This window comes from Sceloporus undulatus, chromosome 1 (assembly GCF_019175285.1).
Source record: "Sceloporus undulatus isolate JIND9_A2432 ecotype Alabama chromosome 1, SceUnd_v1.1, whole genome shotgun sequence".
NCBI lineage: Eukaryota > Metazoa > Chordata > Lepidosauria > Squamata > Phrynosomatidae > Sceloporus > Sceloporus undulatus.
Window position 1 is genome coordinate 316,344,461 of NC_056522.1, and position 20,302 is coordinate 316,364,762.

The 20,302-nt window shown below is 39.8% G+C and overlaps 1 protein-coding gene across 4 annotated transcripts in view; it reads left to right on the plus strand.

Moving 5' to 3' along the window:
• The window catches only part of RGS6 (regulator of G protein signaling 6), a 316,927-nt gene that overhangs the window by 217,792 nt on the left and 78,833 nt on the right, over positions 1-20,302 (plus strand). For all 4 annotated transcript variants that reach the window (XR_006101395.1, XR_006101396.1, XM_042445284.1 and 1 more), the window contains exons 4-6: positions 11,593-11,643; positions 12,939-13,045; positions 15,301-15,352. Coding sequence is in view for 2 of the 4 variants with exons in the window: in XM_042445284.1 (XP_042301218.1) it covers positions 11,593-11,643; positions 12,939-13,045; positions 15,301-15,352 (210 nt within the window). In the remaining 2 variants the exon portion in view is untranslated. The remainder of the gene's footprint in view (positions 1-11,592; positions 11,644-12,938; positions 13,046-15,300; positions 15,353-20,302) is intronic.

Consider the following 20,302-nt stretch of genomic DNA (forward strand, 5'->3'; position numbering starts at 1 on the left):
GAAGTCAGCCAGCAGTGCATCATGGGCAATGGTATGATGCAAGCTGCACTGGGGATGAAACCAGCAAGGTTTCATTGGTGGCAAGACACCACATGACTTCACAGAAGGCCATCTATATAAGGGAGAAGGTGACTATCTCCGTTGTTGGGTTGTTGTGCTTGGTGACTGGCGAAGCACTTTGTTTGTCTGTATATAGAGGTGTGAGTATCCAAGATGGCTGTCTGGTACTCTGTGCGATCTTGTATATAGCTTGCAACAAGTGATTAAAAACCCTCTTGTTTGAGTGAGAGCCTCGCTGTCCAGCAGTGTTTATTTCTTCAAGCCGGGAGCTCAAGGCTGAAGTCTGCGTGGAAGGAATTTTTCCTTCTCAGCCTGAAGCCTTTGCAGACGTCTCTCCAAGAGCCTTCTCGTGGCATCTTGCCTGCGTGGATCAACTCTGCACGTGGTCATAGTGGACACAGCGCATCTCTCTACACCCCAACATTTTGCATGCTCATAATCCCCAGTTCCAGTTTGTGATTCCAGAGCAGTGTTGCCAACAAGCCTCAAAGATATTCCCCAGGATGTTTTGCCAAAATCCAAAATCCCTGGAATTGCCCAATATTTATTATTATTCGGTCAGAATCCCCGGAAAGAAATTAATTAAATTCCCTGGCTTCTGGGGAATTTCCTAGAAATTGGCAACACTGTTGCAGAGCCCAATTTTTCACTCACTACAGTTTTCAAACAATCTTCATGGGCATGCACTGCATGACACACCCACGAGCACGGGAGATAATTCAAGTCAAGCTGTCTTTGTCCAGAGAACATTACAGCTGATATTTTATTCCAATTTGCTCCATGCCACAGAATCAGGTTGTACTTTTAGTGACAAAGATTGATCAGGGAGTATCCTCTCAATGGCGCTTTACAGACCGCCCAAAAAGGGCAGTCTGCCGGTGCTGCTGGTTGCTGTGTCCGGGAACCACAGCGGACAAACCGTGCGATTCCAGGACGCAACAAAAAAGAAGCTGCAAAATGCAGCTTCTTCTTGCGGCGTGGAAATGGTGCCGCAAGTCGCCAATGGTGCACTCGCGGCGTCATTTCCACCGTGTGACATGCGGATGCTAGGCGTCTGCAACGTCAAAATGGCGCCCGTGTAGAATGGGGCTGCCATTTTGTACGCACCGAGCGCGTACTAGGGTTAGGGGCGTCCAGAAAGGACACCCCTTTCTAACCCTAGTACATGCGCAGCATGTACTTTTTGCCCATGCGGAACAGGCCTCTGTGAACCTTTCCCAAGAGGAGTGCCTCCCAGACTAGTACAGTGTCCACAGCTTTCGCTTGGGTCAACAAACCAGCTGTATACAGTAACTCCATATTACTTGAACTGGGCTTCAGTGTATTAACTCTTATTCAGCCAATACCTGTAGCTCGGTGGTTTTAACTGATTTTCTAAGCAGCTGTGTGAAGGATTATCCCTTGCCCTTGAAAACTTGGGCAAAATGTCTACATTAAACAAATAGGCACTTTCTGCACTGATAAGCCGTTATATGACACTTTCATGGATTAGTACACTAGTATAGAATTAGTTCTATGCAATCAGTGTGGCTTCTATACTAAATAAGTCTTATACATAGCCATGCCTTTAATCGTTGGTGAATTGGGCAAAGGAGTATGTAGAATGTGCAGAATTATTGAAGTAGCTTTGGTGTCAGTTGCTTCTTCCTGTTACCATTCTGTTCATTTTTCTGTTCCCTTCATGTTATTTTTCACATGAACTTCAGGCGTATGTCTATCTAGCCAACCTTCCTGTGGTGTAATTTATTCCATGCTTTAGATGAGATATAAAATAATGATCTTTTCCAGAACCTGCTCATTGTTTTTCATGCAATAAATTCATTCTTTTACCTCCATAAAGTTTAAAATCTCTTTTGAGACCCAGGGTTCTCCTTGATGTTCAAAATGTTTATATGAACATAGGAAACTGCATGATATGTTTATTGTCTCCATGGGCCAATGACATCTTTGAACAGAGGTTGTATGTAATTCCTTTGCTACCTGACACAGTTTGTTTTTGACAGAATAGCTCTTCTTTTGTAGATCAGTATATAGTATATACAGTTACTCCTCCATTTTTGTGGGGATCCATTCTGGACCACCACCACCACCACCCCCCCGCAAAAATAGAAATCCGACAGTATTCAAGCCCTATTGGCTTGAATGGTGGTGCGGCCCTGAGAGCACCTGTGGGTGCACGCCATAGGCACCCACCCCATTCTAAGTTCTTCCGTTTTCCCCTCTCAAATAAACAAGAGACGCAGATCCAAAGTCCACACAAACGGGCCTAAATAACCCAAAAGGCATCTGATCCTGTCTGATCTTGGAAGCTTAGTAGGATCAGCCCTAGTTAGTTCTTGGATGGAAGACTACTAATGAATACCTGGTGCAGTAAGCTTTATATTAAAGAGGAAGGAGTGGGAGAAACTACCTCTGAGTATTCCTTGCCTGAGAAAAAACCTATTAAATCCATGAGGTCACCATAAGTCAACAGGTGACCTGAAAGCATGCACATGCACACCCCCCCAAAGATACATAACACTCCTGCTCTTTCTTAATGCATCTTATTCCTCTGCTCCCCAGGGATGTTCAGTGGCCTTTGCTTGATGGAATAAAATGTTCAACTTTACTTACATTTGTACTGCAGGAAATGTACAATTTAGCCTTTCAGCATTGCATATTCTATTTATTTACGTGATTATATCCTTCTTTTCTCTCAAAATTGAGTTTCAAGGTAACTCACAACAAGAAACAGATAAAAATAAAAAGAGAAAGATAATAATACTAAAACATAATCAGACAGACCATAATAATGAAAAACAATTGTGTTATAATCAATTTAAAATTGCACCAATAAGAATGTACAGCATTTACCAATTAGAAGTCCCTTTCTCAGCAGCCTGTCAGATGCCAGCAAGCTGTCTTAATAAAATGGTTTTCACTTTACAGTCGAAGGACAACAGAAAGAGAGCCAACATTGCTTTGGAATATGTATAAGTTCCACAGTATGGGAGCAGCCACTGAGAAGGCCTGTATTATGAGAAGCAGTTTGCTTAAACTAAGAAATTCATCACATGAGGCTGCAAAAGCAGAATTACATCAAGATAGTAGTTTCTTTCAGCATACTTCATCACATCATGCTGTATCTGCCCTGTAGCTGCTTTGTCTTCCATACATTCCTGGAGTTCTTTTCACAAAGGGCAAAACCAGCCAATGCCTCCCAGTTGCACTGCTTTTCCACTACTGGGTTACATGTGATATAAGTTCCTTCCGAAGGAGATCTGATATGCAACAGTCACGTGCTACAAGTGAGTATGATAATGCTCCTCTCCCTCCTCCCCCTTACTATTTCCAAGCAGTCCATTTTCCTCCCCACCCCACTTTCCTTCCCTTGGGTTTTTATTAACAAAGGGGCTTTACAGACAGCCCCTTCCCTGCCGGATTGGGGACACAACAACCACATGCCACATCCCCAACCAAGCAGGTCCACAGCGCAACAACAACAACAACAACAACAACAACAATAATAATAATATATTTATTTATTTATTTCCCACCTCTCCCAGGTGGATCAAGGTGGGATTAAAACCCAATACAATATACAATATACAATATACAAATCACAACAATAAAAACAGTAATATTGTACAATAGAATATAAAAATAGATAACAATTAAAAATGATACTATCAAAGTGAAAAAGGAGAGAGATGTTTCAATCTAGGTCAAAGAGGTAGAAGAATATGTCTTATAAGAGATCAGGTAGATCCGTCTTAACTGCCTTCTTAAAGACCTCCAAGAAGGTAGTGAGATGGATCTCTTCCAGGAGACTGTTCCAGAGTTTTGGAGCAGCTGTAGTAAAGGCTTTCTGTGAAGTGGAAGTTAGTCTGGTTGCGTATGATTCCAACAAATTCTTCTCCAATGTTCTAAGAGCGCGGTGCGGATTATATAGGGAGAGGCGTTCCTGCAAGTAACTCGGACCCAAGCCATGCAGGGCTTTAAAGGTAATAACCAATACCTCGTATTGCGCCCAGAAGCTAATCGGCAGCCAGTGAAGATCTTTTAAAATTGGAGTTATGTGGTCGAACCTTGATGAACCGGTGACCTATCTGGCTGCCATATTTTGAACTAATTGAAGCTTCCGAACTTGGTACAAGGGTAGCCCTATGTAGAGCGTGTTACAGAAATCAAGACGAGAGATTACCAGAGCATGTACTACTGATTCAAGGTCCTTTCGATCCAGGTAGGGATGCAGTTGGCGTATCGACCAAAGTTGGTACCAAGCACTCCTGACCCTCACATCTATTTGAGATGGCAACTATAGAGACAGATCCAGGAGTACTCCCTAACTTCTAACTTTGTCCTTTAGGGGAAGTGTGACCCCATCAAGGACAGGATGACAAAATTCCTTCCATAGACCTGGGGTACCTATTGTGAGTACTTCCGTTTTCTCTGGATTCAACTTGAGTTTGTTTTCCCTCATCCAGCCCATTACCAACTCAAGACAGGCATTCAGAGGAGAGATGCCATCCTTAGTCACTGGTTTTTTGCAGCAGTGCTTGCAAAAATGTATCTGTATTATTTCTAGTGAGTGCAGACTGCTTCATTCCATTGGTTTCATCTAATCTTCTAAACTAAAGAGGAAACTAAGCACAAATAAATGGGACCGATTTGCTTTGGGCTTTATAATAAAATAATAAGGTCCACATGTTGGATGGCTGAATTATATTAGAATGGTCGTAAAAGTGTTAAATCTCACAGCATGGTAGTTCATAACTGAACCTAGACTCTATATCACATTCTTCTGAACTACCACAAAGAATTCAAAGTAGTTCTATAAAACTAAAGATTCCATAAGTAGGGGCAGGATTGTTAATGTGGCATCAAACTGCTTTAGCTGTGAACTATAGATACACTCTTCATTTTTCTGCAGTCTCTCAAGATATAAACTTTCAATTTTATTTTCTCTCCCCTTGACTGCCTTACTATTTGTCTTTCTGACAGGCAGTTGTCTTTTAAAAATGCTACGTATCTTTTACAAGGAACAGTATGAAGCCTAACATTTAGAAGAGGAAATCATTGCAAAATATAGAGTTGTTTTCCTGTCTCTACAATATGTTGTTAGATGAATAGGCAACTTAACAGGATATGACCAGATTGATGGTTCTGTCAATGTTGTATAGCTTCTCTTTTTGCTTGTGAAAAGAATATGAATGCTTGCAGTACAAAGCAAGTAAAAAACAAGCAGTTTTCTTAATTGCTACTTCCTTATATATTATTCTATAGAAATTGGTCTAGTAACCATTGTCAATAAACATTGTACGCAGGCATTTGTATTGGAAAATGTAACATACAAAGATGAAGTTAGTAAACAATCTGTTTGTTCCTCACTTATTGAACAAGTCAGTCCATCTGTGTGTACCATCAATGGGTCTGGGAGCCAGTTTCCACCCTCTGGATCCCACTCAGTGTCACACTCTGCCTGTGCTACCCAAAATTGGTGGTGTGACAGCGACCAAAGTGAGGGAGACTTTACTTCAATAAAACAAGGCAAACAAGAGACAGACATCTGGTTGTCAAAGGTTTCTGGGAGCACAGTTTTCCTCTAAAATAAAACATGCATCCTTCAGTGCCAAGGTCAGTGGCAATTAGGCCACAGCTGTTAACTCATTGGAATAATAAATTTGGAATAATAAATAATAAAATAAATAATAAACTATCCATTTTTCTTTTCTCTGAGATAGTGAAAACCTATTATATATCATTCATCTGCTTTCCGCTTGAAAATTTGTTTTTAAACATAAGAAAAGGAAGGAAAAGCGGGCTTCACCGTAAATTTTGCATATACAGTGACATGCATATACAGTGAATGTACAGAATTATGTAAATGGTGATCTTAACCTTTCCTTTCCCCAAGAACTAACCATCCCACCATCTCCTAGTAATAGTTTCACAGAGCCAAAGGTAAATGTTGTGATTATCAGTTCTGGAAGAAGAAAAGGTTAGGGTCATCAGCATTTATACCAGCCTTGCTCCTGTATCTTTTCAAGATAAAGAGATTGCTTGTATAGTCCAGACTGCATCATCCATACATAAGAAGGATGTAAGGATGTAAAGATTAGTAGTTTACCCATATCTCTTTGTCCCATCTCATTATTATTGGTATACATCCAGTAGGTCATCCAGTCTTTCTGGGTTCTACATTGTTGTGGCTTTGAAAGATGTGTCTGATGCATTGCTTTCTGTTGCTCTCCTGCATGGCAAGGAAGGACACCATGACTCGCATATTGAACAATGCATTTGAAAGGTGTGATGTGCAAAGGCTTACAAGATAAATAGATTGTGGTGGTTAGCATGAGCTCCAGGTCAATTTATTTATATATTTAGAGTATTTCTATTTGACTCTTTAGCCATAAAGACTCCGTAAACAGCTTACAAGATGTGTAATAAGACAGTCCTTGCCCTTAGGCTACAAACTATATTTAAACCGTGACACACAAGGAAAAACTGGTTGGGAGGCAGTAGAGATGCAAAGGATACTCGCAAATGTTCTCTTCCTCAACTGAGAAAATGTATCCTGATACATTGCGAGCATCCTGTTGAAAAACTGGCCAGCCTTCTCACAGTTGTTTACATCTGATGCAGAATTTCTGCCCATCCCCCCCCAAAAAAAATGGTTGGTTAAAAAAAGTTAGCACTTTTGCATCATTTTCAGAAAACATATTGTTGTGCAAAACATTTGTGTGTGTAAAAAACACTATAAAACCACTATACTTATTCTTATTATTAATTGTATCCTGCTCATTCCCCAAAGTTGGGATTCCAGACAGTTTACAATCTAAGACCACAGTACAATTAAAAACCTACAAAAGCGACACTTAAAATGGAATTAAACTATTACAAATTTAAAACAGAACATTGCTTTAAAAACAGAATACAATTAAATAAGATAAAAGCACTTTTAAAACCATATACTTAAAACCATAAAAGCACTTAAAAAGCACTTTAAAACAGTCTATGGTCAGCCATGGAGAAGACCCTTTCTCTCATCCCCATTTAACCATGCTGGTGAAGGTGGTGGGACAGAGAAAAGGGCCTCTTCTGAAGATCTCAGAGCCCAAGCCGGTTCATACAGGGAGATACGGTCTGCCAAATTGTCTGGAACTGAGTCAGATGTACAATAATGGGGGGAAATGAGCCAGACTTACAAAAATCTCACCCAACAAGAAGCAGTATTTCATATTCTTTGGTCTTGTGTGAAAACAAATTTTTCCAAAGATTGGTAGGGAAGAGAGTATACTCTCTTTAATTGTTTGTTAAATGATAAGGTGGCTTATTTATTTAAAAATATGCCCTGCATTTATTTACACAGTAAACTCAGAGACTGGGGTTCTCTGTGGAGTTTTGTTTTTAATTAGGCCCTGGGAATTTGAGAGTTATTCATCCTTCAGTAGATTAGATATAGGATGCTGGTTCAGCAGTTTTAGAAAACTGTCCATGAATAGAGTGATACCATATGATACAGCCAGTGTCTTCTTTATTTTAAAAAATACTTTTTTGGATTAATGGAAGGGGGGATGCAGGGATGTGTCTGTCTTCTTGATGGATGCTGATCAGACATATGAGTATTAGCAATGACAGTTATTAACAAGGGGATGAAAATCTTGTCATTATACTAAGTAATCATTTTTGGCAGGTGATAATTAATGGTCTGGTAAAGTCAGTAGAAATATTATCTATCAGCCTTGCAAAGAAACCCTGCAAATATCTTCCCCTTTTTTTTCTTGGAAGCTTTCAGGAATCCTTGGCATTAAAAAAATGTTTTTAAAGGCATGTGTGTGTGTATGTCTGGAGTAATATTTATCAAATCTTTTCAAAATATCCCATTTGTTTTGGAATGTGAAGAGCTGATTTTATTTGTTCACCACATTTTTGGATAAAGGCTGGGTGGCTGTTATGAACAATAAATAGCCCATTCAGGTAAATTAAGTCTTATACAACTTCAGTAAATCAATAAATAAAGTTATTTACAATGAGAGAGAGGTGGGTGCTACTCTGCACACTGTAGGTGTGTGTGTGTGTTTTAAAGCCTCCAAATCCTTCCTAGATTTGTTAATCTGTGGCTTCCGTCTTACATTGAGGTGATGTAGTATAAAGTTCCGCCAGGCAAAACTATGCCACGTTCCTCCTCTTCCACCCCACCCCACCCCACCCCAAGACTCATTATTTTCCTTCACACTCTTAGCACACACACATCCATGAGTGGGTGATATCATTTTCAAGTTATGTTCTGATAGTCAGACTCATGATGATGCAGGCATTCCCCAGGAGCTGTGGAAGATTCCAGGGAGACCCTAGAAGAGATATCCATTGTTTTGCATCCAGCTAACAGAACATATCCAGGCATCCTTGATTTCCTCCTTCCCTTCCCCACTATATTGCTGTGTTCTGAAAGGCTGCAGGAAAGTGGTGAATCTCCGGGTAAGAAGGCTATGTAAATCTACAGCGCTATATAAATAAAGCATGATGATGATGATGATTTCTATCCTGCCCTTTTCCCAGATTGGGACTCAAGGTGACTTACAATTAATAAAAATTGTTAAAAAGCCAAAAGATACAAAAGTTAATAAAAAAACAACAAGAAAAAAAGCTGGTTTTTGTACAAGGGAGGTACAAACTTCTCCCCCTGAAACAAAAACAACAAAACACATGTGCATGCACCTATATTCATGTCTTCAAGTCACCTGTTAACTTATGGCAGCCGCATGAATTCCATAGGGTTTTCTTATGCAAGCAAGGAATTGTGGTTTTGCCATTTCCTTCCTCTGAAATATAGCATGCAGCAACTGGAATTTGTTGGTGGTCTCCCATCCAAGTACTAACCATAGCTTCCAAGATCAGACAGGATCTGGTGCCTTTAGAGTATTTAGACAGGGTAACAGAGAACATACACAGATATGTACTGGTTTAAATTGGAATTGTGCCTGCATATGTCACAGGTCTGCATGGGCCAGAAAACTCCAGGAGCAGCTGCCCCAAATTCCCCACATTACTTTGGAGCAATATCAGGCAGTTGTTCATATGCACATCACACTGTGCCACCTCGTACTGTCGGTGCCATCACAATTCACTCCATCTGAAGCTGAAAACAATGCACCAAGAGTGAAGACAAAGGTGTTTCAGCCACAGCTGCTGGCAAAATAACAGAATTAAATTCTTCTAGAACATGGATTCATAGCCCAAAAATCTCACAAAAAACTAACGCTCCAAGAGTTGATCGCATGGCTGGGAACCTTCTTCTGTCCTTAAAGGGAGCAACTCATATGGCTGGGTGGTACATCAGGGTGTGCATGTGAACAGCTAGCCAACATCGCTCCAAAGGGTTTTTGATTTTCTGGGAAGACCCAAAGCAAAAGATGAGTTTTAAAAATCTGTTTTAAGGGTGATATAATGTGGGAATTCCAGAAGAAACTGTGTATGTGCTTTATTGATTACTGCAAAGCCTTTGACTGCATAGATCACAAAAAGCTATGGCTTGCTCTTAGAGGAATGGGAGTGCCACTACCTTTGAGTGTCCTGATGCATAACCTGTACCAGATAAGAGGCTGCCATTAGAACAGAATATGAAGAAACAGAATGGTTCCCAGTTGACAAAGGAGTCAAGCAGGTCTGCATTCTGTTACCACACCTGTTCAATCTGTACATAGAAAATATTGAATGCAGAGCAGGTTTAGATTCAGAGGCAGGAGGAGTGAAGATAGGAGGATGGACCATTAACAATCTAAGATATGCAGACAGCACCATACTACTAACAGAAAACAACAAAGACAAAAAGCAGTAGAAAGAGAGGAAGACTGCGTGCCAGGTGGTTAGACTCCATCAGGGAGGCCAGGGGTCTGAACCTGCAGGAGCTGACAAGAGGGGTCTTGGAGATGTTTCATTCACAGTGTTGCCATGGGTTGGGCTGACTTGAAGTCAATTAGCAACATGACAACAGTGTGGGTTTGGTGCTGAAGTGGCTGTTATTAGGACAGTTCACTACAGAATTGGGGACTGGGTTCTGTGTTTGATCACCGGACTGATCATTGTTATGATTGGGGGAGGATGTGTTATTTGATTCATGCAAACCTGTCAAGTCATCTGAGTTTGCGAGTTTGTCAATAATGATATAGTTAGGCGGAATGATATTAGTATTTTTTAAAAGATTAGGTTAAACTTCGGATGTATAGGTTGTTGGCAACAAGTGAGTAAATGTAGCTTTACTACCATGGTTTGTCTGGTTTTTTAAGAAAAATTAACAGGCATAGTCAAACATTGATTTTGAAAGTATATTATATAGCAGAGGTGGACAACTGTGGGCTGTCAGGAGGCTGCATTAACCCCCATGAGACCTTGTTTTTGACCTTGGGAGGTGGGAAACCTGAGGGGCCAGAGAAACAACCCTGGAGTCTGCATGAAAACTATGGGCCTCATTTTGCCCACCTGTGTTGTATAGTCATATTATGTAGATCATTGCACACAGCCTTAACAGATTTCCCTAGGCAATTTTTCTGGAGAAACTTCCACTGCAGGGAAGAAATAGGGAAACCAGAGAGACAGAACAGCACTGAAGAAAGATATATCAAACCCATGCAAGGAATGTGTTCTTTATTTATTTAATTTATACTCCACCTTCCTCCCAATATGGAGAAATAAACATGCAATATACATTGTTATAACAATATTGTGAGCTACTTTGGACCAATATGGGATCCAAAATAGTTCACAATATTGTTAAAACAATGTATATTGCATGAGGAATGTGTGTGGCATAGCTCTCTGAAGTCTCCACCTGAATATCAGCTTGCTTTTGTCTCTGGAAACATGGAGCAGCTTAGTGAGGGAATCAGGAACACTAGCATCTCAGAGCATTCCATATATATACCACAGCCTTCTTGAACCTAGTGAACTCCAGATTTTTAGAGTGTTGGACTATCATAGATAGTTCTGGCTGGGGTGCTAGGAGTTGTAATCCAACAGATCTGAAGGACTGCAACTAGTAAAAAGAATAGTGTTGGTTAAAAAGAGTAGAATGTATTTGGGCTTAGTGTTCTGAGATCAGAACAGACCCCTCACTGATACATATCACAGTTTATGGTTTTGTTTGTCATCCAGCTCAGCATTGGTCATTTAAATGTTTCTGAGGAGCTCTGAGGCCAACAGTATTACCTTCTTGTTTTCTCTAACAACTGGCATTCAGAGGAGGTACTGTACCTTTTAGCTATCATGGCATTTAGCTTCTATAAGTAGGGCAGGGACAGACAAGAGCAGATGAGAGATGCTTTGGGTGCATGGAACTTAGGGAACATGTGGTAGGAATGGTTCATCTAGGTGAGTGAAATTTACACTAACCCCACTCTGTGGAAGGAGAAGCTGCATCTACTGAAGATACCTCATTATGGATGGCCAAAGAAATGGTCATGTTAGTTTGTGGAAGCAAACAATGACAAAACAACAAAGCACCTTATTTGTGGACTGCAGACTATTTAAGTTTTTCCCTTTCTCTCTTTCCAGGGACAGACATAGTGCAGTGGCTCATGAAGAATCTCAATGTTGAAGACCCAGGTAATACCAAGAAATTGGGCTTTTTGTTGTGATATATGCTGTAGCATTCACTGCTGAATTCTATAATGCTATCCAAAACTGAAGGGGCAAGAATTCCTGGAATGCTGATATCAAGAGTGGCCTCAACACAGCGATAATTTAGTCAATGAGAAACATGGAGGAATTTTAGTAATCTTAACCTTGGAATGATGTCATTCATTATTAGAGGGTTTATTTTATGTCTGCAGATTATCTGTTTAAGGTTGTTGATGGCCAGCAGACTTGTCCAGTTTTATATTTCAGAGTTGTTGGTTTTTTTTTTTAGCAAATGCAGAGAAATATTAAAGATTGCTAAATGGCTATAATGGTCCCTGGCGGCGCAGTGGTTAAATGTCTGTACTGCAACCACGGTACCAGCCAGGGGCTTAAGCTCAACTCAGGCTTGCATCCTTTTGAGGTTGTTAAAATGAATACCCAGATTGTTGGGGGCAATTAGCTTACACTTTGTAAACCACTTAGGGAGTGCTTAAGTGCACTGATAAGCAGTATAGAAATGTACTTGCTATTGCTATTGCTGTACTATGGGAAGGGAGATAAATGAGGGCATGACCCCCCCCCCCAGTAAAAATTCTGCCATCATAAAATAAAATGCTCCTTACTCCCCAAATTTCTAGCATTGCAGAGAGTAAAGCAATGAAAATTATTCACTATGTTTACATGCCTGAATAACCTGATCTTGAAAGCTAAGCAGGGTCAGCCCTACTTAGTACTTCAGCCCTAGTTACCGTAGTACTTGGATGGGAGACTGCTTATGAATACCAAGTGATGTAGACTATATTTCAAAGGAAGGACCAGGCAAAACCATCTCTGAGTATTCCTTGCCAAAGACCTTAAGAAATTCATGGTATTGCCATAAGTCAACAGGCCATTTGAAGGTGCATGCACGCACACACACACACACACACACACACTCTTACTTACTTTCACATTTCTGCAGTAATCTTGCCTGGCCCTTTCCTTTGAAGGACTCAAATGTATCTCTAAATGCTCAATTGACATGTCAACCTACTCTATGATTGAAATTTTGGGAATGCATCACCCCGTCCCCCAATAGCTACAACTCTGTTGACAGAAGAAGGGACTGTCAGCTTCAAATCATCTGCTTCTTTGAGCCTGCTAATCATGCCATAGTTAATGTTTGGTCAGCCATCCAGGTCCTGTTAGCCAGACCTTGGAAGCTACCTTTCACAGCATGGATTGTTTTGTAGTAATATGGGTATAAATAAAGGTGAGAGGTGTTATTATTCAATTTGCAGCTGAAGCAATACACTTGGGAAGCCTTGTCGCAGCGCAGGGATATATTTTTCCAATCTCCGACCATGTGCTTACTTTGAAGGATGATGGTACTTTCTATCGTTTTCAGGTAAGAAATACATCATTTTTACTTAAACTACAAAATGCTATGAAACTCTTGCATTTTCTTTATCTAGAGAAGCAAATCTAGAATAAAATTACACAATTATGCAGCCATCTTTTTTATTGTTGGTGGAATTGCTTAATTCTTTAAAAACGTCACAGAAATGTTCACCCCTTACCAGTTGTTCACCAACTGATGTTAGAGAAATTAATAGCTTCTTATGCATGATGTGGTCATTTAGGCACCATCTTGATAGTTCTAGGGCTGAAAGGTACACAAGAAGTACCATTGCTTGCCTTCTAATGGGGCAGCCCTGGAACTTCAGAATATTGCCTATCCCAGAAACCTGATGGTGACTAATACTAATAAAAATTACAAGAATACAGGTAACATTTAAAAATGATATAGTAAGTTATTTATAAAGGGTCTATGGATGAGCAATGAGGTGTTCAGGTTTGCTTATGAAATCAATTTAGCTAGGATGGTTAGAGCCAAAAAGGAATGTGAAGATTTCAAAATGGGAGATTTTATAGTGGAAGAATGGGCATTAAAATAGCAGTAGAATTCAAAGTAATCAAAACAGCACACATTGAGGCAAACAAAACACACACACATCCCGATTCACATATACAGTGTACCCTTGTTATACGCTGGGGTATGATTCCAAGATCCCCCCAAGGGAGGGGTACTGGAATTTGTGGAGACCATCTTGAAGAAATTTTGACCAAATGTCTGGTTCCTGTAGTGGTGGGGAAACCACTACTGTAGTAGTGATGGTGTGATGGTGGGGAAACAGGTTTTGATTATAAAGAACTGAAAATGAATCTGCAGAGATCATGTTGTCCTTATACATACCTATGGTGTAGTGATATTTGGCATGGTGTGAACAGTTCAGTTAACTATATAAGTGAAAGAATATTCTAGTGCTGGGAAGGTGGCAGAAAAGAAGTAAAATGGCAGAGGAACTGGAACAACTTTCTTCAGATGAAAGGTTACAATGGTTAGCATTGTTTGGCTTAGGAAAGGGGAGGAAGCAAGAGGATACATGTCAAAGGGCTGTAAATTCATGTATGATGCCAAGCAACTGTCTTATAATTCTAGAAACCTGGGGCATCATAGTAATAGGACCTTCTGGAGCTGAATGATGAGAGATCTAGGGCAGACAAAAGGAAGTACAGTGGTACCCCGGGTTACGAATTTAATTTGTTCCGCCGCCGCTTTCGTAACCCGAAAATCTTCGCAAGCCGAAAAACCCATAGGCGCTAATAGCGAAAGCCGCGATTTCGTGCGAAAAAGCGCCGAAAAGCACCAAAAAATTTTTCGTAACCCGAAATAACCTTCGTAACCCGGAACAGTTTTTTTAATGGATTTTTTTCGTAACCCGGAAATTTCGTAAGGCGGCGCATTCGTATCCCGGGGTACCACTGTACCTCATCTTCACCCATATTGTAGAATTTGCTACAAGACTTTATGATGAGTAGCTTCAAAATGGGATTGGACAAATTCAGGGAGGGTAAGGCAGTCACTGGTTGGTAGTTTACATTTCACTGCCATTATCAAAGGCAATATGCTTCTATATACAGCTGCTGGGGAACATGGGCAGGAGATGTCTAGTGTCCTTATGTTCTACTTGTAGCCTATCCAAAGGCATCTGGTTAACCATTGTACAGTCAGGACTCCACATCACAGATTTGCATCCATGGATTCAACCATCCACAGCTTGAAAATATTCAAAGAAAAATTCCCAAAAGTAAAGTTTGATTTTTGCTATTTTATATAAGGGACACCATTTTACTATGCCATTGTATATAATGAGCCTTGACCATACACATATTTTGGTGCCCATAGGGGACCTGCAGTAAAGCCCAGCAGAAATGAAGGGCCCACTATATAGACAAGAATACTGGACTAGACAGGTCTTCATTCTGATCCAGCATGGTTCTTATTAGATTTTTAAGTATCAGTCCCAATCATAGCTCAAGGTCCTACATTTCAGGAGGCAGTACATGGCAAGATAATTCTGGTGATGATATCTGTGACAGTCACTTGTTATTTTCCTTGATCTTTTATTTATTTTTCCATAGAGGCAGCTACCCTAAACAGAATCAGATTATTTCTGTCACTTTTTTATATTTTGTATACTTGAATGGCCTAACTGTCCACCAAACCATTACTGTGATTGCAGTTTCTAGCCTCCAGAAAACTATTATTGATTTGAATGTTTGCATCATAATGATACAATGTAATTGACTGCTTTTCAGGCTCCGTATTTTTGGCCTTCAAACTGTTGGGAGCCAGAAAACACAGACTATGGTGAGCATTGTTGGTGGTTTCATTTTAAAATATTGCCAGTGTGTCTTCAGTGGTCTTATTGAACTAAGAAATAGTTTATTTCGTTATTAATCTGAGGTTAGTATTATTAATTATTATAGGAGATATGTTTGCATGACATTATTACATGGTTAAAAATAGCTTTCTATAAGAACAAAAGTTCTTGCACATAATAATAATAATAATAATAATAATAATAATAATAATAATAATAAGTTTTATTTCTATTTTCCCACCTCTCCTGACAGATTGAAGTGGGATTACAACAGTATTTCAACAACAAAATATCTAAAATTACAGTTTCAAAACAATTTAAAACCATGTAACATCAAAGTATGCCAGTACAATATTAAAACCACAATACATCCTGCAATAAAGTTATCTTAATTTCCTGAGGTGAAGTTTTCTTCAGATCTTATAAAAAATCAGGGGGGTATGCTTACCGGAAGAGATGTGTTTTTAGTGCCTTCTTATAATAAATGTCACTGTGGCTAGATATCACCAGGAACCAAAGTACTGTACTTGATGCACTATGTTCTAACTATGCATAGACACTCCTGAAAAATGGGAATCCTGGATCAGGGGATAGTCCAGGACAATTGCAAGCTGCAAACTTGAGATTTTAAAGCAGGGGTAGGCAACCTTTTTGAGCCAGGGGCCGGGTTGCTGTCCCTCAGACAACTGGGGGACCGAAGCCAAAAAATAAATAATTAAATAATTTTTTTAAAATTTAAATAAATAAATAAACCGGGACAAATGTAGGACAAAATTTTCAAATGATAGACACTTTTTTTAAAAAAAAAAGTGGAGGACATGCAAAAAAAATGCTGATTTTTTAAAAAATGTTAATATAAGTGCATGTTTCTGAGGCATCTGTAGACAATTGCCCCCCTTGTCCCTGCGCGCGAGAGGCCAAAGGCCCCGGTGGCAATCAGCGGCAGGACCGGGCTGGGGCCCGTCCCAAGGCCTCGCCGGGCCGCATCTGGCCCGCGGACCGCAGGTTGCCTACCCCTGTTTTAAAGGGATTGTAGCCTCATCCAGAACAGCGAATCCCTGTTGCCTGATCTGTTTCAAAACTGACCAAAAGAGCCTCTGTCTTATCTAGATTAAACTATGCTTTGGTCATCCTCACTTGTCCTATTACTGGTGTCAAACACTGGGTTAAAACCAAAACTGCTTTTTTAGAATTCAATGGATAGGATAAGTAGTGTTGAACATCAGCAGCATAGCAGTATCACTGAACTTCATATCTCCAGACATTCTCTTCCAAAATAGTACAGTCCAAATTAAGCAGCATGGAGGACAACACACACTCATAAAGAACTCCACAGGCCAGTGGTCAAAGTACAAAACTGAGGTGTGCATGACCACTTTTCAAGTTTGTCCTTGCAGGAGGGAGTGCAACTACCATGGAACAATGTCTCCAAGTCCCATCCCTGTGAGACATTCCGTGCCATGGTTTATGGTATTAGAAGCTGCTGAGAAGTCTAGCAGAATAATGCAGCACACACTCCTCCCGTACAGTTTCTGACAACGATCATCCACCAAGGCAACGGAAGCTGTCTCAATCCCATAACCATGCCAGAAACTAGACTGAAATGGATCGGGTTAATCTGTCTCATCATTAACTGCTGGAGTTGGGAGGATGATATACATTCCAGAACCATGCCTCTAAATGGCAAATCATTATCCAGTGTAGTGAGATTCAGGGTGGGCTTTTTAAGCAATAGTCTTCCAATTTTCTCTTTTAGGCATATTGGAACCCTGCCTTGCTGAACAGAGGCCTTAGTTACTCTCTTTACCCAAACAGCCAGGATGGCCATGGGTCTTTTTGGTAAACCAGCAGGAAGGGGCAACTTTGAAGCATGCATGTGGTGGCTCATATCTTGCCAAAGATCTTGACCACATCCTGAAGCTGTACAAACTGAAAAATATCCAGTATTACTGGTCAAGTAAGGACCAGAATTCTTCACAGTGAGCCATCACATGAATGAATATATAGGCTGTCATGTGCCATCATGTGCAGAGCCTGGGGGCACAGTATCACCACCCACCCACCATGCATTTGTTTAAAAGGCTCATAATTTTAATTCTTTTGTAGAAAGGTTTTCACATGAACAGCACAATAATTTCAACAGTGCATGTGGTCTAAAAGTAGTAATCAGGCCAATACATTAATTTAGTCAATACGGAAGCTAATTATTGGGATTGATGGAGATGCAGTTATATTGATTTAAAGTGGTAGGTGTGAATGTGGTCTGTTAATATCAAGACTGCATGATCCAGTACATAAAAATCAATTTAACAGCATTAACATTATCATGATACAAAGTTCAGGCATTGATCTGTCTAGGAACTTGTTTTTCTGTACAATAAATAATAGTACAGTCTGGATAATAATACATGTCTTGTTGATCAATAAACTGTTATCTTACAAAAATTAGCAGTACCTTGGCATGCAGTAAATGAAAACAGAGTTTCTTTGAGATGTAGAACAGATATATACAAAAGAGGAGGATAATTTTATATTAGAAGCTTGTGTCAGGCATTAGGAAAGAAATAACTGTGGTTTATGAGCTAATAAAATACAGTATTCTGTATTAAATGCCTGAACAGCTGAGTACAAAGGCATAAAGGGAATATGTCAGCACTGTTATCTTTAGCTGTCTCTGTATATTATTACTGTCTTTTCTACAGCTATCCTCCTCTACGATGAAATGATAAAATCAATTTTTCCTTTCAGCTCAGGCAGAGGCAAAGGAAATGAATATACCTGTTTTCATAAAATGGGGAATTCGTGAAGTGTTCCTTTTACAAGCTGACTGAAAGCAATTTATGAGCACCAAAAAACCCTCCCACCACTATCACCACACAATGTTTATATATGTCTGAATGTAAGATTTGTAGACATTAATGGAATAGAGGTACCATAATTGTAGCTCTCATATAATAGCCATCATTTGTAATTTCTTATTTAATCATTATTAATGGGACTTCAGTAAAAAGAATTATGATAATAGTAATTAGTCCCAGCTTGCTTCCCTCAAATAGCAAATAACCTTTCTCCACTATGTATTCATTTAGCCTATACTGTATTCACTTTAGAACTTTCTTACAATAGATAATACTTAACCATGTTATTTATAGTCAATGAGTTCTAAGACTGAAGTCCTAACTTAAAGAAGCACCAGCTGTAGGGTGTCAGGATTTATCGCAAACTTTTCTGCTGGCAGAAATGCTCCTCCTGCTAACTAATCTCAGAGATATACTAACAAAATTGCTCTGTATGCTAAGATCAGAAGAGTAGGAGAAAAATCAAAATTGGGAGGGTGTGTGTTATACTTCAAACTTGTTTCCAGACTTAGAGACTTACTCACAGAGTTAGGTACAAAGTTAGGACAGGATAAGGGTGGTTCAAATAAATTCAAACATCTCAAGTCTGGGTGAGGTTTGGATTCAGCACAACTCCAAATGGCCAAGTGTAGGCTTGGGTGACCATGGCTAGTTTGACCTGCACTGCCACAGTGCACTCCATTGCCTTTCATAATTCAACACCATTAAATTTCACATAAACATGAAGAAGAACTTTCTAACAGTAAGGATTTTAATATCCACAGGGGTATTTGCAGGCATACATTAAAGCAACTCTACATAAAAACAGTAAATATGTGTTGTGTGCCTTCAGGTCTTTTCCAATTTATGGCAGTCCTAAGGCGACCCTATAACAGGGTTTTTTCCATTGACAAGGGAGTTTGTTATTGCCTTCCAGAAGCTGAGAAAGTGTGCTTTGCGGAAGCTCACCCAATATCTGTCCGTGGCCGAGCAGCAATTTGAACCCTGGGTTCCAGACTCCTAGTCCAGCAGCCAAACCACTACACCACACTGGTTCTGAAAAATAGTAAATACTAAAATACTATAGCTACATAAGATTACATAAAATAAATCTGTATGGCCATATTAAATACATTGCAGAGGTGGAAACCCAAATAAGCACCAGCTGATAAAATTAACCCACCTTCAATATCTAATGAAGTAAGATTCCTTTTCTGTTTTGTTTTGTTTAAGAAGTCATGATTATTTCTGCAATGCACTCTACATGGGGCTACCCTCGTGTTTGGTCTGGAAACTTCAATTAGTTGAGAACATGCAGCCAGATTGGTCTCTTAAGATCACACCATTGGCTGCCCATCAGTTTCCGGGCCTAGTACAAGGTGTTGGTTATTACCTTTAAAGCCTTAAATGGCTTGGGTCCAACCTATCTTCAGGACCGCCTCCCTCCATATAATCCTTTTAGATCCTCAGAGAAAAATATGTCCACGACCTCACAGAGGACCTTTTCAGCTATTGTGTCCAGATTGTGGAATGGCCTGCCGGATGAGATCCGTCATATTACCACTCTAAACAGCTTTAAAAAAGCTATAAAGGCAGATCTCTTTTGGCAGGCCTTTCCTGAATAGTTCTCCGGCCATCAGAAGGAAAATTTAATTGCTGACCTCTGACTTCACCACAGTTTATTGTATTGTTTTTAAGTATGCTTTATGTTTTAAATTCTACATTGTTTAATTGTATTTTAAAGGGGGGGGGGGTTGAGGGTTCGGACAGTATATCTTAATCTTGTAAGCTGCCCCGATTGCAGAGAGGTGGGATATAAATAAATTTTGTAGAGCGGCAGGAAAAATCTGCTGGAAGCACATCCAACCTAGTTAGTATTCAAGATATGCTATTTGGGACTAACTATAATTTCTAGATTATATTCAAAAGCAGCCTCACAGATATCACATTGTGGTCATCAAAACTGGAGCCTACCAGACATGAATAACAGTTGCAAGGCTGCCTTTGTTGATGCAGGAGTATAACTGACATATCAATAAAGAGGAGAGTCTCGGCAAACCACTGTGGTAATTTATGACTGTGATGATAAAAAGGGATTGA